Raw genomic sequence first — 16959 nt, 5'->3', positions numbered from 1 at the left:
CAATTCATATTTTTCTTGGAAGTTTTGGATGTAGGAGCTTTGCCTTTGTTATCTTCTGAGGGTATATTTTGATCTTCCTTGTCACCAAAGAAACTTTTTAGGATCAGCATCTTTTTCTGTCTGCTCATTTTGCCAGCCTATTTCTTGACTTTTAAAGTGGGGCACTACTTCCAGGGTGCACTGTCCTAAGCTGGGGGGGGGGTGCCATGAGGTATGATTTAAGGAATGGCACATTCTGCACTCCCCTGGTCTGTATGTGGTTTTTTTGTTTTTGTTTTTTTTTTAATGAGATATTCCATGTTTTCTTTTATTTTTTCATTCTTTTGACTTTAAAATAGTTTCTTGACAGTTGCCAGTCAGCACCAGCTATACCTAGTACTAGCAAAGGGTGTCCTGTAATCTTTGTGACCAGTTATCTTAACCCCCTTACCTTCTCTGGGCTGAGAGCTCCTGAAGCTGATGCTGCTGTGGTTGCTATTTCTTTGCTATGTGTGTGGATTTCGGATAGCCTTCCACCCCAGTGTCACACACTCCTCATGCTGACCTCTTAAGTTTTTTTAGGCCAGAAAAATGCCTCACCCTCCACGTGTTGTTGTCTCTTCTTCTCCATAATTTGATTTGAGTTGTTAAAGTTATTTGGAGGGGAGAGTTCAGCTGGGTGGGTGTTCCTAATCTGCCATCTTAGCTCCACCTCCAGTAAGTTCTTATTATTTAGCAAAGCAGATAATACTTCTACCTCAAACACAAGACTTTTTTTTTTTTGAGCATCTACTTTTGAACTGCTTTTGTAGGTTGGTTATACTCCAGACTGGATCTTTCTGTTAAGAAATGTAATGAGGATCAGTCCAGATCAAGGTCAACAGTTTGCTCAAATGTTGGTTCAAGATGAAGAACCACTTGCTGACATAACACAGGTAAGTGTGTTCAGATTTCTACTTGCTCCTAAACTTTGGTTAAAATGCATGAAAGAGGGCAGCTGGTTTATAACTAAATTTTGGAAAGATGAAACAACTTGAAGAAAAAGTGGCATTTCATTTATATATGGATTCTTCCTGCTTAAAACATTTATTGCTTAGTTTTTTGAAAAATAACTTAAGTAATAAGTATTATAGAATTCAATTCCATAGTTATAGTTATGAAATTAGAGTCTAAATGACTTCCAAATTCTTGCGCTCTTCTTTAAAAATGACTCTTGAATCTGTAAAACTGGGTTTTTGTTCTCATGTTTATAACAATATTCTCAAGCTCATTTTCTCTCTTTCATAGATCGTTGACGTGTTTATGGAATACAACTTAATCCAGCAATGCACTGCATTTTTACTCGATGCCCTGAAAAATAATCGCCCATCTGAAGGTCCCCTGCAAACACGGTTGCTTGAGATGAACCTTATGCATGCCCCTCAAGTATGTTTTTTTACCTTGTGCTTTTTTTTTTAAGTGAGGCAATTGGGGTTAAGTGACTTGCCCAGGGTCACACAACTAGTAAGTGTCAAGTGTCCGAGGCCGGATTTGAACTCAGGTACTCCTGACTCCAGGGCCGGTGCTCTATCCACTGCGCCACCTAGCTGCCCCTTACCTTGTGCTTTTAATGATGTTTCAGGCATCTTCTTCAAGTGTCATCTTGTTCTTTGTATTAAGTTGACAGAATTTAGCATAATTCTGGTGATAACTTTTTTTTTTAAATAAATAAAAGTATTTGATTATTTTCCAGTTACATATAAGGGTAGTTTTCATCATTTCTTTTCATAGGATTTTTAGTTCCAAATTTTTCTCTCACATTCCCTTCCCTCCCTTCTCCCCAAGATGGAAAGCAGTCTCATATAGGTTACATATGTATAATCACCTCAAACATATTTATGCATTAGTCACCTTGTGAAGGAAGAATCAGAGCACACGGGAGAAACTTCAAAAAAGAAGGGGAAAAACAGCTCAAAAGTAGAAACAGTATGGTTCAATCTGCATTCATAATCCACAGTTGTTTTTTTCTGGATGTTGAGAACATTTTCTATCATGAGCTCTTTGAAACTGTTTTGGATTGTTGCACTGCCGAGAAGTCTATGGTCATAACTTTTTGAAATCCTACTAGCATGTTGTGTAAATTAGTCTTCATCTTTCTGAAAGTATAATATGATATCATCACTGCTGCCTCAGTCAGCAAGCATTTATTAGTTGCCTACAGTGTGCCAAGCTGGTTTATGATGGGGTCAGGATGTAAAAAGAAGGGAAGCTGGGATGTGGGCAGTGGTCTAGGAGAGTACTTAATAATGGTACATATTTCTACCTCCTCCCCAAAGAAGTAATGGGAGAAAGGAAATGACTTGTGATGTAATGCTTTTACATTATTTAGTAACATGGTTCATGAATACCATCATAGTGATCCTGGTTATAGAATGAGTAGTCTTGAAGAAAAAAAAATTAACTCTTCTTTGCACATTCTCCTAGGTTGCAGATGCCATTTTAGGGAACCAGATGTTTACACATTATGACCGGGCTCATATCGCTCAACTCTGTGAAAAGGCTGGCCTGTTACAGCGTGCACTGGAGCACTTCACTGATCTGTATGATATTAAGCGTGCAGTTGTTCACACCCATCTTCTGAACCCTGAGGTATGTCTCTCATATTTGCTATCACTTTAATTTTACTTAAGGTTTATGATCTCATTGGATTTTTTTTTTTGTTCTCTCCAAGGATGCACTGTACACTGTAACTTTTACCTATGTCCTTCCCATGGACATGGTAGTTCTTAACTCATATTATTGAAAATATATTGATTGATGATTGTGCTGATAGCACAATAGCTTTATGCTAGCCTGACCTTTAGGATGATCTTTTTTCATCATTTTGTCTTCTAGTGGTTAGTCAATTACTTTGGCTCCTTATCTGTGGAAGATTCCCTGGAGTGCCTGAGGGCTATGCTTTCTGCCAATATTCGCCAAAACCTACAAATTTGTGTCCAGGTGGCTTCCAAGTATCATGAACAGCTCTCAACTCAGTCCCTGATTGAACTGTTTGAATCTTTTAAGAGTTTTGAAGGTAAAATTTAAGAATTCTGTACTAATAAAAAACAAACCATGAGGAACATAACACTTTTGTATAATGGACAGATAATGAATTTAGATAGTAAACTTACTTTTCCCCCTAAACACTCTACAGAATGGCTTTTGTTTTACATTCCAAATGGGAGAAATTCAGGAAGAGTGGTGAAACTTATACCTTAAGCTAGTTTCATCACCACTATTCATCTTGTAATTGGTTTCCCAAAAGACTTGAGGCATTACAAGTCTCGAGTTCTGTATTTCTTGCCAGAAACACAAGTGAGCATGTTATGCAAGGTAGGAACTGCAACTTCAAATGACCATCTTGACCCTTGAAATACTTAAAACCTACTTAGGAAAAAAAAAACCCTACTTAGAGCATATGAGATGTATGCAGGCTGTAAAGAGTAGTCAAGGGTAAAGTTAAGGTCCATAAGAAGTAGGCTTGTGAATTTCAAGGACCAATATATGACTTTCATCTGGGAGGTAGTGGGGGAAGTGGGATAAGCTTTATGGAAGAGATGACACTGAGTTTGGTCTCAAAGGAAATCTTTCAATGTGACAATTAAAAAAATCCTTTTTCATGTGTACTGGTATATGGGGAATGGCTAATATTTCTAGTTTGACAATAATAAAGAGTATTGGGAAGGGAGTTGGTATAAAATAAGTAAGAAGCTTCAGGTTTTAAAGGGCCTTGAAAGGCAGGATATCATATCCTTTAGGCAACACAGAGACACTGAAAGGTGGTTTGTTTTGTTTTTGTTTTTGTTTTTCAGAAATGTGAGATTTACATTGGGAAGATAATTTTGCTAGTTGTACAAAGGATGGATTAGAAGTAGGGAGACCAGGAGTCTGTTAGAGTTGTCTAGATGAGAAATGATGGTATAACAGGATGCCAATCCTAAACAGATTATGGTGGTAGAATTTACAAGACATGGCAACTGAACAGATACTGGAAATATGTGAAAGGGTAGAGAAGAAAGCATAAAAAATAATTTTAGGACTTGAAGCTTGGGTGACTTGGTAAAATGATGGTACAGTAAACAAATAGGCAGGTTTTAGGAGGAAAGATTGTTTTGGACATGTGCATTATTAGAAACTTAGGTGTTTTAACTACTTTAATGACTAATGAATTGCTGTCATAATATTTAGTAATTAAACTACTATTCCCCAAATGGCATGCCATTTCGATAAAGTGCTTTGAGAAATTTAATAAAAAACTTTCTTAATTATTAAATGAATAGAGCTTTCTCAGTGATTTTGGTGTTTGTTTTTTATAAGATACCAAATGTAGGGTTTCAAGACTACTTCAGAAATGTTTTAAAGTTGATGGTAGGGTATTTCAGAATCTGAAGACATTTTTGACTCTTAGTTGGCTCTTATTAGGTTTTTCTTATCTACTGTAACGTGAAGATAAATTACAGGAGTAAGAAATTATTAAATAAATGTTTTCTATTATAAAATGATCAGCAAATGTTCAAGTGAAGTTTTGAGTGAGGTTTTCTGCAGGTACAAATGCTCAAATAATAAACTACCTTGTGTTACTTTATTAATCACTTTTCATTAAGCTTGTAAAACAACTGGTCTTATTGGATGTCTCTATGTTTGGGGTACTTAGATGATTTCTGCTGTACTGTCTCTAAGCAACTCTAGTGCTAGCCACAAAGGTACATTATTTTCACTGTCAGGGAGCTGATTTCCCATGCTTATCATCATGCTTCTCTAGTAGATAGTCTTTGATAACTGCTGGAGCTTAAAAACTCATCATTTTGCCACCATGCTATTGATAAACCTTATTGTATATAGCTAGGCTGTGCTAACAGAAATAGTGTATACTCAGACCTTCCCAGTTGTGTTATACCTGCCAGAGCTAATACTCAACTGGCTCATTGTTAGAGCCTGATGTTACTTCTGTATCTCAGAGTAAGAGCTTCAAGCATTTTCAGCTCAATTCTTTAGAGCTTTTGCCGGTCATCATCATCTTTATCACTTTAATCCGAATCTAAAGATTTCTTTTCCTTTTTGGGGTCACCAGCTTCCCCTATCACCAAGTTCTTTATTTGGCTCTTTTTCTTTTCACTCAAGTAATTCTGGCTTAGGATAACACTTAAATATAGAAGCTTTATAAAGTCTCTCTTTTCTCAAAGATTAGATCTTTTGAATCTTAACTCTAAATTGATATTTTTCATGTGTAGTTAGTTTCGTGAAGGCTATGTATTGTGTATGATCATGTATGATTTCTTAACTAGGGGAAATCACGAGTCTTGATTGTTAATTTTTTTTTAAGGACTTTTCTATTTCCTGGGATCCATTGTCAACTTTAGTCAGGACCCAGATGTGCACTTTAAATATATTCAGGCAGCCTGTAAGACTGGGCAGATCAAAGAGGTAGAGAGAATCTGCCGAGAGAGCAACTGCTATGATCCAGAGCGAGTCAAGAATTTTCTCAAGGTAAGTTTTTCTGAATATAATAAGTCTATAGATAATTAATTGTCTTGGTAAGAAATCAGTAATGCTAGGAGATTTAAAAATTTTGTTTTGTCCCATACTCTATAAAACTGAGTGCTGAAAGCATTTCTTCCAAGTTAAATAAACATCTGGTTCCCCCTCAAATAGAAGAGGAAACTGGTAAGAAATAGACCAAGAGATTCAGTTTTTAAAAGTTATCTTAAGAAATTTTTACTGTGAAAATCCATAGCTTCATCTCAAGAGTTATTTATTATTTAGGTCCTTTAAAGGACCCTTTAAGAGGTTAAATTTTGTAGCTTTGTTTCCTCAAGTGTCATAGTATTCTCTGTTAGTATTATAAACCCAACTTGTCTATGAAACTATTGGAAAAAGTCTTCATCATGGGCAGAGATTGACATCAGTGTCTCCAGGCTATGATTATTTGGCTGTGCCATTGAAGGTATATAGTTTTCACCTTGTAAAATAAATCTCATTCAGACACGGCAACTAGGTATTGGTCTTGAATATTAGCAGAACAGGAGCTACAAATTAACCTCAGGATGCCAACTACTTTGTTACATGTTGAATACTGAGCTTCAGAGAAATAGTAACTATTGAATGGGTCATTGTTGAAATGATGAAGGTTTTTTAAGGGGAAAAATTTGAACTTTAGCTTCTTTCAATACAGACAACTTAAGCTAGTCAAAGTTTAACTTAGACTTCATTTCCCTCAAAGTGATTATTCTGTAGAAGAATTAAAATGGGGAAGTTGATATGCTGCTAAAAAGACTTCAATCTCCAACAAAACTGCAGAACTATTAGCACATAAATGGATTTATTTTTCCCTTTTTAATTTAAAAAAGGTGGCCCAAGTGGTTTTTACAAAAGCTTCTTACTTGTCCTTAAGAAGAATCTTAAGTTAGAACTATAACTGAAGGCTACTTTCTTAACAGGTAAATTGAGAAAGTACTATATAACCTATATATATATATAAACTAATGGTATAATAAACTCTAATCTTTCACCCAGGGTGTTCATTAGAATTTGCCAGTCCACTTTGTACTAAATAACTAAACTCAGGGCCTTCCATCCTATGAATTATATGCTAAGTGCTAAAACTTCAGCCTAAATTTTAGACTGGAATAGATTCTTCAAAAATAGGAACGCTCTTGCAATAGCTATTTTGAAGGGCAATAGCTGTGAGAAGCTGAAATTCACATAATCAAAATCAGAACTGCCTTTTCAGGTTATAGGCCCACTGTAAAAATAAAGGATTATCTTGGATCACCTTTCTTGTCTCTTTTGTTTAGTCTGGATATCAATTTCACCAAATCTTTATGGATCAACAGTCAAGTACCTCAGTCTTTTTTTTTTTTTCCTTTAAAAATTTTTTTCCCACTAGTTTATACGCCAGCTTCACTGTCTGTAATCGAGGTCTTATTTGAGAAGCCAGTGGTGTAGTTGTCGTATATCTTTGGCCTTGGAATTATCTTAAGACCCCCTAAACATTCTTAGTGCAGGATTTCTGTTGCCTCTAGGACCATTCTAACTTTCTAGAGTATATAGCTTCAAGGCAGTTACTACACTGTCACTTGAATTGAAATGGTGGTTATGCTTCTTAGTCTTCAGGCTCTGATTAGTGGGGGGCAGAAGTAGGGCACAGGTACTGTTGATCCCTAGACCAACTCATGCTTTCTTACTGCTCTTATTCTTAACTTTATTGCTTTGTTGTATAACTTTTAGTGAGAGCATTTATTAGTTTGGTTTGGGGACATTGTTGTAGTAGTCTCTGTACTTATTAGAAAGAGAAGAGGTAAGAATAAGCCGTAAATGTTTCTTCATATTCAATAAAAGAAGAGTTTTGTGCTGATATACACCTAATAGCTTTTGTGATTGTAATAGTACATAGCTTCCCAAGATTCCTAATAGGAGTTAGAGGCAGTCTAAAACCAAAAAATCTTTTTTCTCTGTAGGAAGCTGTCAAACTATGAATTTAACCAAGTTAATCTGAAGCCTTAAATCTTAAAGCTGTTCCTCAGTTCACATCTAACAATGGTTCTAAATGTGTTAGGCAGTTGCTCAGAATTATCATCATTGTTCTTAAATGATTATAGTTGGAGAGCACAGTAAATTAGTGTGATGAAAACACTGGTTACCTTATGCCTTGAACAGGATTATCAGTGAAGTAATTGAATGAATATCTTAGTTTTTTTATCCACCTTTTCACTTTAAATTAGTTGTTTATTTTGAGTAGACTTTATATGTGAGTTATATTTTTACATTGCTTCAAACACTAACCATACACTTTTTGAAATTATCTTCAAATGTGCTGAATTCTTAAAGGTCAAAAGAAGTATGTTATTACATTTATGTGAAAATAATGCCACAAACAGCACTTGATTTACTAAATATTCATAGATCACTGAGGAAAAAATATTTTAATTAGCTATGCTTGTGAAAACAAGATAATAGAAATACTTCCTTTCTTGAGATTATTATAGTATATGGTAGTATTGTTTCCTCTTAGTTTAAGCATTGCTTACTTGAAAGGCTTTTCTAATTGTGTATAAACAAATCTTTAGCTGGATTCCCACTGGTGTTTTGGATTGTCAGCCCCTAGATATAGTTTTCTTCCAATCCACCTTTCCCTAATCCCAAATTTTTTTTTTTTAAATTCTTGAAATGCTTCCAAGCTTACTTATTCTTTGTAGCATTAGTTATAACCTAATACCATTTTGACTACTGATTAGACCTCAATGATTAGATTTTGTTCTCAGTTTGCAAATATAGTTTAATTTTTGCTCTGTCATTGAGGAAAGTCTCTTAAGTTTCTCAGCTCTCTTTCCTCAGAGTGTCTTAAAAGCATTCATTGAGGAATTTTAGTGTGTCTATATGTAAATAAATTCCTGATGGAAATTGTTGTTTTTTGTGCTGTTCCTTGTGTCTGTGGAATGTGCAGGACATGTACCAGGTAAATCTCCCAGTGCAGGTCTTTCCCACCTGTCCATAGCATCTTTCATGTCAGTTTGTAAGATTATATCCTGGGATGTGTAACACTCAACACAGCTTGATTTATGTAAGGGCATCTTTTCGTGCCTCTACTAGCTGTAGTCTTACTACAGTAACACATGATGCTTCTGTCTTATGGACATCATGTTTCATTGAATGGGTTGAGTGAAAGGCATTTGAGTGGATGGATGCAGTGAAATCTCTAAATTGGGAAGGAATGGGACTAAATGTTATCCATCTGCAACAAATGTAAACTTAAGCAAGTTCTTTGATTTTTGGCAGAGTGCTTTATTTTCTTGAAGCAATTTTCAAGTGTTGGTCTTGCATTTATTAACATCCCAGTGTGTTAATCCTACACTCAATGCCAGTGGCAATCAAATTCTGAAGTATAGTTGTTCGTCATACCTGTTGTCCTGTGGTTGTTAATAGTCTTGTAAATGTGGGCATGGGAAGGGCCTACCTTGTGAGGGACTTGTTAGATTATTATTTGGCTGTAGATAGTAGCTAGTGAGTTTACTGATAACCCTGGGAACATGCATACTCAGGTTATTAGGATACTCTTTATACTGAAGATGAGACAATTTTAGAAGAATTGATTGCCTTTTTGCATTTAACAACAATATGGTCATGTCTGAAAACAGACCATTTGTGATAGTTGCTTTAATGAAAATTTAAAGGGTTATCATATGTGTTCTTTTTCAGGAAGCAAAATTAACAGACCAGTTACCACTCATCATTGTTTGTGATCGATTTGACTTTGTTCATGATTTGGTGCTCTACTTATATAGAAATAATCTCCAGAAATATATTGAGATTTATGTGCAGAAGGTAAGTGCCAAATTAAACACAAAGATTATATGTTGTCTTCCATTGGGGGTTTTGGGCCATTAAGACCAGTCTTTTTGGATTATAGGTAAATAATCCTGTCTAATCATTATACTATAATGCAAAAATCTTGAGTGTGTAATAAATAGTAGTATTATAATTGGATTTTGGGAAACACTGCATTCATGTCTTTAGCTGCTTAAGTTTTCCCACACCATTGTATCAAATACCTACAACTTTATCAAAAAACACATAGCAAACTGGCTCAAGAATTCACATGCCCTTTTAAGTCTAGACTTTTGGGACAGTATTTTCCTCAGTAACTTTACTTATATCCAAATAAGTATAAACTTAAGTATTTCAAAAGACAAGAGAGAGCATTACTGTAAGTATTTCTTCCATCATTACAGATCTTCATCTTTTTGTGCCTTAGACTTCATAAGTTGATGAGGTCCAAAAGTCATCTTGTGAGCTTTTCCCAACTTGGATAGGCTGGTCCCACTAGGCCCATACTCTGCTGTTTTAACTTAATAGGACTTAATAGGGTTCCACTCTAACAGCAGAATATTTGAGAATCTGATGTCGAATACATGCTACTGTGATATGTCACAGAATATTTGTAGAGGAATACAAATGAATAAGCCTACCAAGAGCATTCCTTTGCTTAAAAGGATGGAAAAGAATATTATTGAGGGAAACATTCTTTGGAGGTGACTTAATGCTGAAATATTCTATTACTTCCTTCTGTAGGTGAATCCAAGTCGTCTTCCTGTGGTTATTGGAGGATTACTTGATGTTGATTGCTCTGAAGATGTCATTAAGAATTTGATTCTTGTAGTGAGAGGTCAGTTCTCTACAGATGAGCTTGTTGCTGAAGTTGAAAAGAGGAACAGGTATGGAAGCTCTAACCTTGTTAAGTGAATTGCTTCTTTAGCCCAAACTTCTCTTTAGAAAAGTAATCAGTGATAAAGCTAATCTCTAGTTGATTAGGATATCTTTGTCATTGTATGTTACTGACTGCTTCTTGATTGTATAGTAGCTTCTACATGAGACAGTTGACTACACTAGAATGTAGAAGTCTTGGAATGGAAAACAGAAGATGAAGAATTAAACCCTATTTCTTTGGATAAAGAAGTCTATATGGGGCAGCTAGGTGGCACAGTCGATAAAGCACTGGCCCTGGATTCAGGAGGACCTGAATTCAAATCTGGTCTCAGACCCTTGACACTAACTAGCTGTGTGACCCTGGGCGAGTTGCTTAACCTTCATTGCCCCACAAAAAAAAGAAGTCTATACAATTATTATAAAGCAAAAGAGTAATGAATCCCAGATGGAAAACTGGCCTATGTTATTACATTACTTAGTAGTGCTAAAACAATATCCCCCCCAAAAAGTGGGTTTCTTTTTTTTTTCTTTTTTCTTTTTCGGGGCAATGGGGATTAAGTGACTTGCCCAGGGTCACACAGCTAGTAAGTATCAAGTGGCTGAGGCCAGATTTAAACTCAGGTCCTCCTGAATCCAGGGCCAGTGCTTTATCCACTGCACCACCAAGCTGCCCCAAGAAATAAAAATTTTTGAAAACAGATATGGCCTCAGATATTTACTGGCATCATAATAGTACCTTCTTCCCTGGGTTGTTGTGAGGATCAAATGAAATAATATTTTGTACAGTTCTTGGCACATAATAGGTGCTTTAATAAGTGCCTTTTAAAAATATGATGTAAGGGACAGCTAGGTGGCACAGTGGATAGAGCATCAGCCCTGGATTCAGGAGGACCTGAGTTCAAATTTGGCCTCAGAAACTTGACATTTACTAGCTGTGTGGCCCTGGGCAAGTCACTTAACCCTCATTGCCCTGCAAAAAAACCAAAATGTGATATAAATGGTACCTTTAATGATATTCATATAATTTAAAGCTTAAGAAATATTGGAGAGAAATTAAAGCTTACTTGCCAGAGGTGGCTAAGATCTGCTGAGATAATAGGAATCAAACTAATTCTAGACACTGTAGTTATTTGACTTAGATATTTTAACATTTAGAAAGGAAAACATAGGTTTAAATGTGTCTTCTTGGTCACATTCTAAATTTCTGTGTCATCCCATTGTCTTTGTCTTTTTAAAAGAGAAATACTAAACCACCAGAGATCACTTAATGTCTCATTCACTAAAATTTTTGTTATATTGCCTTAATCTAGAAACCTTAACCAGATAATTAAACTTAGTTTTTCAGGTGACATAAAATAACTTTGGGTTACAAATAGTTGTAGAATCTTAAGTGTACCTTCTTTTGTTTTATTACAATAAGATAATGAGTCTGTAGTGGTACTTATAACTTAGAATCTGAATCCTCCTTTCTCTTTGGCTATTTCTATGTAAAAATCTAAGGAATGGCTAGAAGTAAAATTAGTCAAAAGAAAGCCACTGTATGACTGAAGCCTACTTAGAGCAGATGGCTCTTTCTTGGAAAAGGTTTTATTCCCAGTTAATATTAGTATTTCCAGTTAGTCATTATTTATAAAAATTCTCCTTTTAGCCATAAATAACAGGGCTCTCCTTTTAGAGCTGAAATCTAGCTTATCCTCTGGACCTTTGGCTTTTAGTCTCAGGTAAGATTGTTCTATACTAAATAGCTAAGATTTTTAATGTTACTTCATGAGTTACTGTTCTGGCCGAGTCTCATGGGTGGCTATACTTGGGGTGATACTTCACAGTAAGATACCAAGTTTTGTAGGTTCAGAAACTCAATTTGTAGGTCACTCAGACATTCCATCAGGTATAGATGCTGTGTGAACTGACTACAGTTATCTGTTGTATTACCAGGAAAAACTATTTTGCTATTTGTATAGCCCTTTGGTAGTCTCTTAGCAATTTAGATAATGTCATGGTAATAATTGTAGGTAACGTCTGTATTTTGCTTTACAGATTTGCAAAGTGCTTTACAAATACTTCATTTCAGTTATTATACCAAGGGTAAGGCAGATATTTATAATAAAGGTTTGTGTGTTTTCTCCTAGATTGAAACTTCTACTGCCTTGGCTAGAAGCCAGAATTCATGAGGGTTGTGAGGAGCCTGCTACGCACAATGCACTAGCTAAAATCTACATTGACAGTAACAACAACCCAGAAAGATTTCTTCGTGAAAATCCCTATTATGACAGTCGTGTTGTTGGAAAGTATTGTGAGAAGAGGGATCCCCACCTAGCATGTGTGGCTTATGAACGTGGCCAATGTGATCTGGAACTTATTAATGTGCGTATCTGTCATATTGTGAATAGAAAAGACTCAGAATCAACTGTATATGCTAAGAATTTGTGGGGATGGGTTTAGGTAGTTCTGAGAAATGGAGAAATTTATTGTAAAGAAACTTTCATGTCAGTGAATACCTTTTTTCTTTGATTATGTAATGGATAGAGCTATAGTTCTGTTGTTTTTTTAAACAGTGAAAAGTAGGTATGCGGTGTTCTTTCTGGTAGGAGAGAGGTCATTAGACCTAGCTTTTAAGTCTCAAATTCTCTCCTGTTATGTAGGTTTGCAATGAAAACTCTCTCTTCAAAAGTCTTTCCCGCTATTTGGTTCGCCGTAAGGATCCAGAGCTTTGGGGTAGTGTTCTCTTAGAGAGCAACCCTTACAGGAGACCACTGATTGACCAGGTAAGACTGGTTATGATATGTGGACAATTCTGGCTATTCTTGTCACTGGCAGAGAGTAGGAGAGAGGAGCAGGTCTTTAACTTGAGTTCCCTGTTCTCTTAATTTTCTAGGTTGTACAGACAGCCTTGTCTGAGACTCAGGATCCTGAAGAGGTGTCTGTTACTGTCAAGGCTTTCATGACCGCAGACCTTCCCAATGAACTCATTGAACTATTGGAGAAAATTGTTCTTGACAACTCAGTGTTCAGTGAACACAGGTATGTTGTGAGTGATATCTCTTTGTGGATACATTCCATTTGAAGCTAACATTATGTCACATTTTTGTAAATAGTGGCAAAGGCACAGCTAAATTATTTTTGTTTGTGGCTACAGATTGAGTTAGTTTTAGAAGAATAAAAGAAATAAAGGAATCCCTTCTTGTATGGCTGAGTGTGAATACTTCCAAAATAATGCATACCTTCCTCCTTCCTCGCACTCAGATTTTTTTTTTGTTTAATTTTTTTTTACACTCAGATTTGATATTCATATCTATTTACACTTAATAGTTTCTTCAATATACTACATCCAAGTGATGCTAATTTGTCCTCAATAGGAATCTGCAAAACCTTCTTATCCTCACTGCAATTAAAGCTGACCGCACCCGTGTTATGGAATATATCAACCGACTAGATAATTATGATGCTCCAGATATTGCTAATATTGCAATCAGCAATGAGTTGTTTGAAGAGGCATTTGCCATTTTCAGGAAATTTGATGTCAATACTTCAGCTGTGCAGGTAAAACTTTATTTTATTGCAAATTATTTAACTTCATATTCCTTTCATACCAGTTTATAGTTGTACACTTGTAATAGCAGTAAAAGAGGTAAGGTGCCACCAAATTATTTTTGTTAGTAGTAGAAAAGCCCAAAATTAACAAATTTAATGATTGTCTTCAACCTACTAATTTTTAAACATCAATTTCTTAGGTCTTGATTGAACACATTGGAAACCTGGATCGTGCATACGAGTTTGCCGAACGCTGCAATGAACCTGCAGTATGGAGTCAACTTGCCAAGGCTCAGTTGCAGAAAGGGATGGTGAAAGAAGCCATTGATTCCTATATCAAAGCAGATGATCCTTCATCTTACATGGAAGTTGTTCAGGCTGCTAATACCAGTGGTATGACTAATAATTTATAAATTTCAGGGGCACATGTGTTATTGAGGCCCCAAATAAACTGAGTAGTGAATAACCCAGAATTATGTTGGAGCCCCATAAATCTTAACCCAAGACCTCAGTTTCTTCGTTTGGTTTCTGAGATACTTTCTTTAGATCATGGATCTAAAGATCTGATCTAGAAATTTGATTTGCCTTTTTAGGTGTCAACCTGTCTTTAAAAAAACAAAAACAAGACTTAAAACTGTATTACCCAAATTTAAACATGCACAGGATGGTGCTGAAGAGTCATGTAATTCTCTGGGGCAGTTAGGTGGTGCAGTGAATAAAGCACCGGCCCTGGATTCAGGAGGACCTGAGTTCAAATGTGACATATACTAGCTATTGTAACCCTGGGCAAGTCACAGGTTATACATGTGCACTTATATAAAACATTATCGGGGCAGCTAGATGGCGCAGTGGATAGAGCACCGGCCCTGGAGTCAGGAGTACCTGAGTTCAAATCCGGCCTCAGACACTTAACACTTACTAGCTGTGTGACCCTGGGCAAGTCACTTTACCCCAATTGCCTCACCAAAAAAACCCCAAAACATTATCATAGTCATTTTGTACAAGAAAACTTGAATAAAAGAAAAAAAATGAAAAGTGAAAAATAGCATTCTTCAGTCTATTCAATCAATATAATTTTTCTTTGGAGGTTGGTAGCATGATTCATCATTAGTCCTTTGGAATTGTCTTGAATTGTTGTATTGCTGAGAATAGTTGTCATTTACAGTTCTTTATCAAACAGTATTGCTGTCATTGTGCACAATGTTCTCCTGGTTCTACTTCATTATACTTCAGTTTATTTAAGTCTTTCCAGGCCTTTCTGAAATCATTTTGCTTGTCATTTTTTATAGCACAGTAATATTCCATTACAATCATATACCACAGCTTGTTCAGCCATTCTTGGGGGCTCTGTTGAAGGGAAGTTGTGATATCCTTTTAAGAATCTTTAATAGGGCTTTCTAGAGGGGGTTACCAAACAGTTTATTTTTCTTTCTGTCTCCAGGCAACTGGGAAGAACTAGTTAAGTACCTGCAAATGGCTCGCAAGAAGGCTCGTGAGTCTTACGTAGAAACAGAACTGATCTTTGCTCTGGCTAAGACCAATCGCCTTGCAGAACTGGAGGAGTTCATCAATGGGCCAAATAATGCTCATATTCAACAAGTAAGGTTCTTTTTCAATTTTTTTTCAGAAACAATTGAACAGCTTTTCTGTGAAGCCTGACTAGGATCAGCAAATCACAGCTCAGGAGCTATGTAGAAAGAGAATTAAATATGGCTCATACTGATAACCATCTGTTTTCTTTTCTCAGGTTGGGGACCGATGTTATGATGAGAAAATGTATGATGCTGCTAAATTGTTGTACAACAATGTTTCCAATTTTGGTCGCTTGGCATCTACCCTAGTTCACTTGGGTGAATATCAGGCAGCCGTTGATGGGGCCCGGAAAGCTAACAGCACTAGAACATGGAAAGAGGTACCTAAAATAGAATTTCAGATTTCCTTAAAGGTTAGGAAAAACTTTGAGACCTTTAGCTCTTCCTAGGAGTGAGCTCTCAATAGCCCCACACCTACATTAGAGGGTCAGCTAGGTGGTGCAGTGGATAAAGTACTAGCCCTGAGGTTGGGAGGACCTGAGTTCAAATTTCACTTGAGACACTTACTACCTATGTGATCCTGGGGAGATCACTGAACCCCACTTGCCTTAAACATCCAGGACCATCTCCAGTCTTCCTGATATATATGACTTGACCCAGGCAGCTCTGTGGAGAAAAAAATGAGGTATTTGTTAACCTTGCACAACCCTCCCTCACTTAATTCACTACAATTCATGACATTACCCTGCTGTCATGGTCCTCTTCAAGAATGAAGGACAAGGGGGCAGCTAGATGGCACAGTGGATAGAGCACCAGCCCTGGAGGCAGGAGTACCTGAGTTCAAATCCAGCCTCAGACACTTAACACTTACTAGCTGTGTGACCCTGGGCAAGTCACTTAACCCCAATTGCCTCACTAAAAAAAAAGAAAAAAAAAAAGAAAGAATGAAGGACAAACAACAGCCTAAATTAGATTATCTGCCAGTCATTGACCTATTTTCCTATAGATAATCATCTGTATTTCATATCCCTAGGTCTGTTTTGCCTGTGTAGATGGGAAAGAGTTCCGCTTGGCCCAGATGTGTGGGCTTCATATTGTGGTGCATGCGGATGAACTGGAGGAGCTCATAAACTACTATCAGGTATTGAAGAAGGATCTTTGACATGTATGAACCCCCATGTACCAGAACAAGCAGCCCTTGTTTGAATGGTGCTTTTCTTTCTTTCAGGATCGAGGCTACTTTGAAGAACTGATAACCATGTTGGAAGCGGCACTGGGGCTTGAGCGAGCCCACATGGGGATGTTTACTGAATTAGCAATTCTCTACTCAAAATTCAAGCCACAGAAAATGAGGGAGCATTTGGAGTTGTTCTGGTCCAGAGTGAACATTCCAAAGGTAGTTCATCTTTGTGTAGCTAAAACTGTAATAAGGAATACTAATCTATTTGAAATGTACTCATTGGAATTAGCCTCCATTTACTAGTACCTTAATCTTTCTTCCTATATGCAGGTGCTAAGGGCTGCAGAACAAGCACATCTTTGGGCAGAGCTGGTATTTTTATATGATAAATACGAGGAATATGACAATGCCATAATTACTATGATGAATCATCCAACAGATGCATGGAAAGAAGGACAATTTAAAGATATCATTACCAAGGTAGATATGTGCCATGAGAATGTGAAGTCTTTA

At 36.5% G+C, this 16959-nt stretch overlaps 1 protein-coding gene across 4 annotated transcripts in view; it reads left to right on the top strand.

Moving 5' to 3' along the window:
* Positions 1–16959, top strand: part of CLTC (clathrin heavy chain) — a 75777-nt gene that overhangs the window by 46569 nt on the left and 12249 nt on the right. For all 4 annotated transcript variants that reach the window (XM_044000368.1, XM_044000369.1, XM_044000370.1 and 1 more), the window contains 17 exons: positions 792–914; positions 1267–1404; positions 2443–2607; positions 2854–3034; positions 5324–5487; positions 9196–9321; positions 10069–10211; positions 12333–12567; positions 12846–12968; positions 13079–13224; positions 13560–13743; positions 13935–14127; positions 15176–15333; positions 15482–15646; positions 16300–16407; positions 16495–16662; positions 16777–16926. In XM_044000368.1, the coding sequence (XP_043856303.1) occupies positions 792–914; positions 1267–1404; positions 2443–2607; positions 2854–3034; positions 5324–5487; positions 9196–9321; positions 10069–10211; positions 12333–12567; positions 12846–12968; positions 13079–13224; positions 13560–13743; positions 13935–14127; positions 15176–15333; positions 15482–15646; positions 16300–16407; positions 16495–16662; positions 16777–16926 (2670 nt within the window). The remainder of the gene's footprint in view (positions 1–791; positions 915–1266; positions 1405–2442; positions 2608–2853; positions 3035–5323; positions 5488–9195; positions 9322–10068; positions 10212–12332; positions 12568–12845; positions 12969–13078; positions 13225–13559; positions 13744–13934; positions 14128–15175; positions 15334–15481; positions 15647–16299; positions 16408–16494; positions 16663–16776; positions 16927–16959) is intronic.

Source organism: Dromiciops gliroides, chromosome 4, assembly GCF_019393635.1.
Source record: "Dromiciops gliroides isolate mDroGli1 chromosome 4, mDroGli1.pri, whole genome shotgun sequence".
Classification (NCBI taxonomy): domain Eukaryota; kingdom Metazoa; phylum Chordata; class Mammalia; order Microbiotheria; family Microbiotheriidae; genus Dromiciops; species Dromiciops gliroides.
This window is presented reverse-complemented; position numbering and strand designations above follow the sequence as displayed.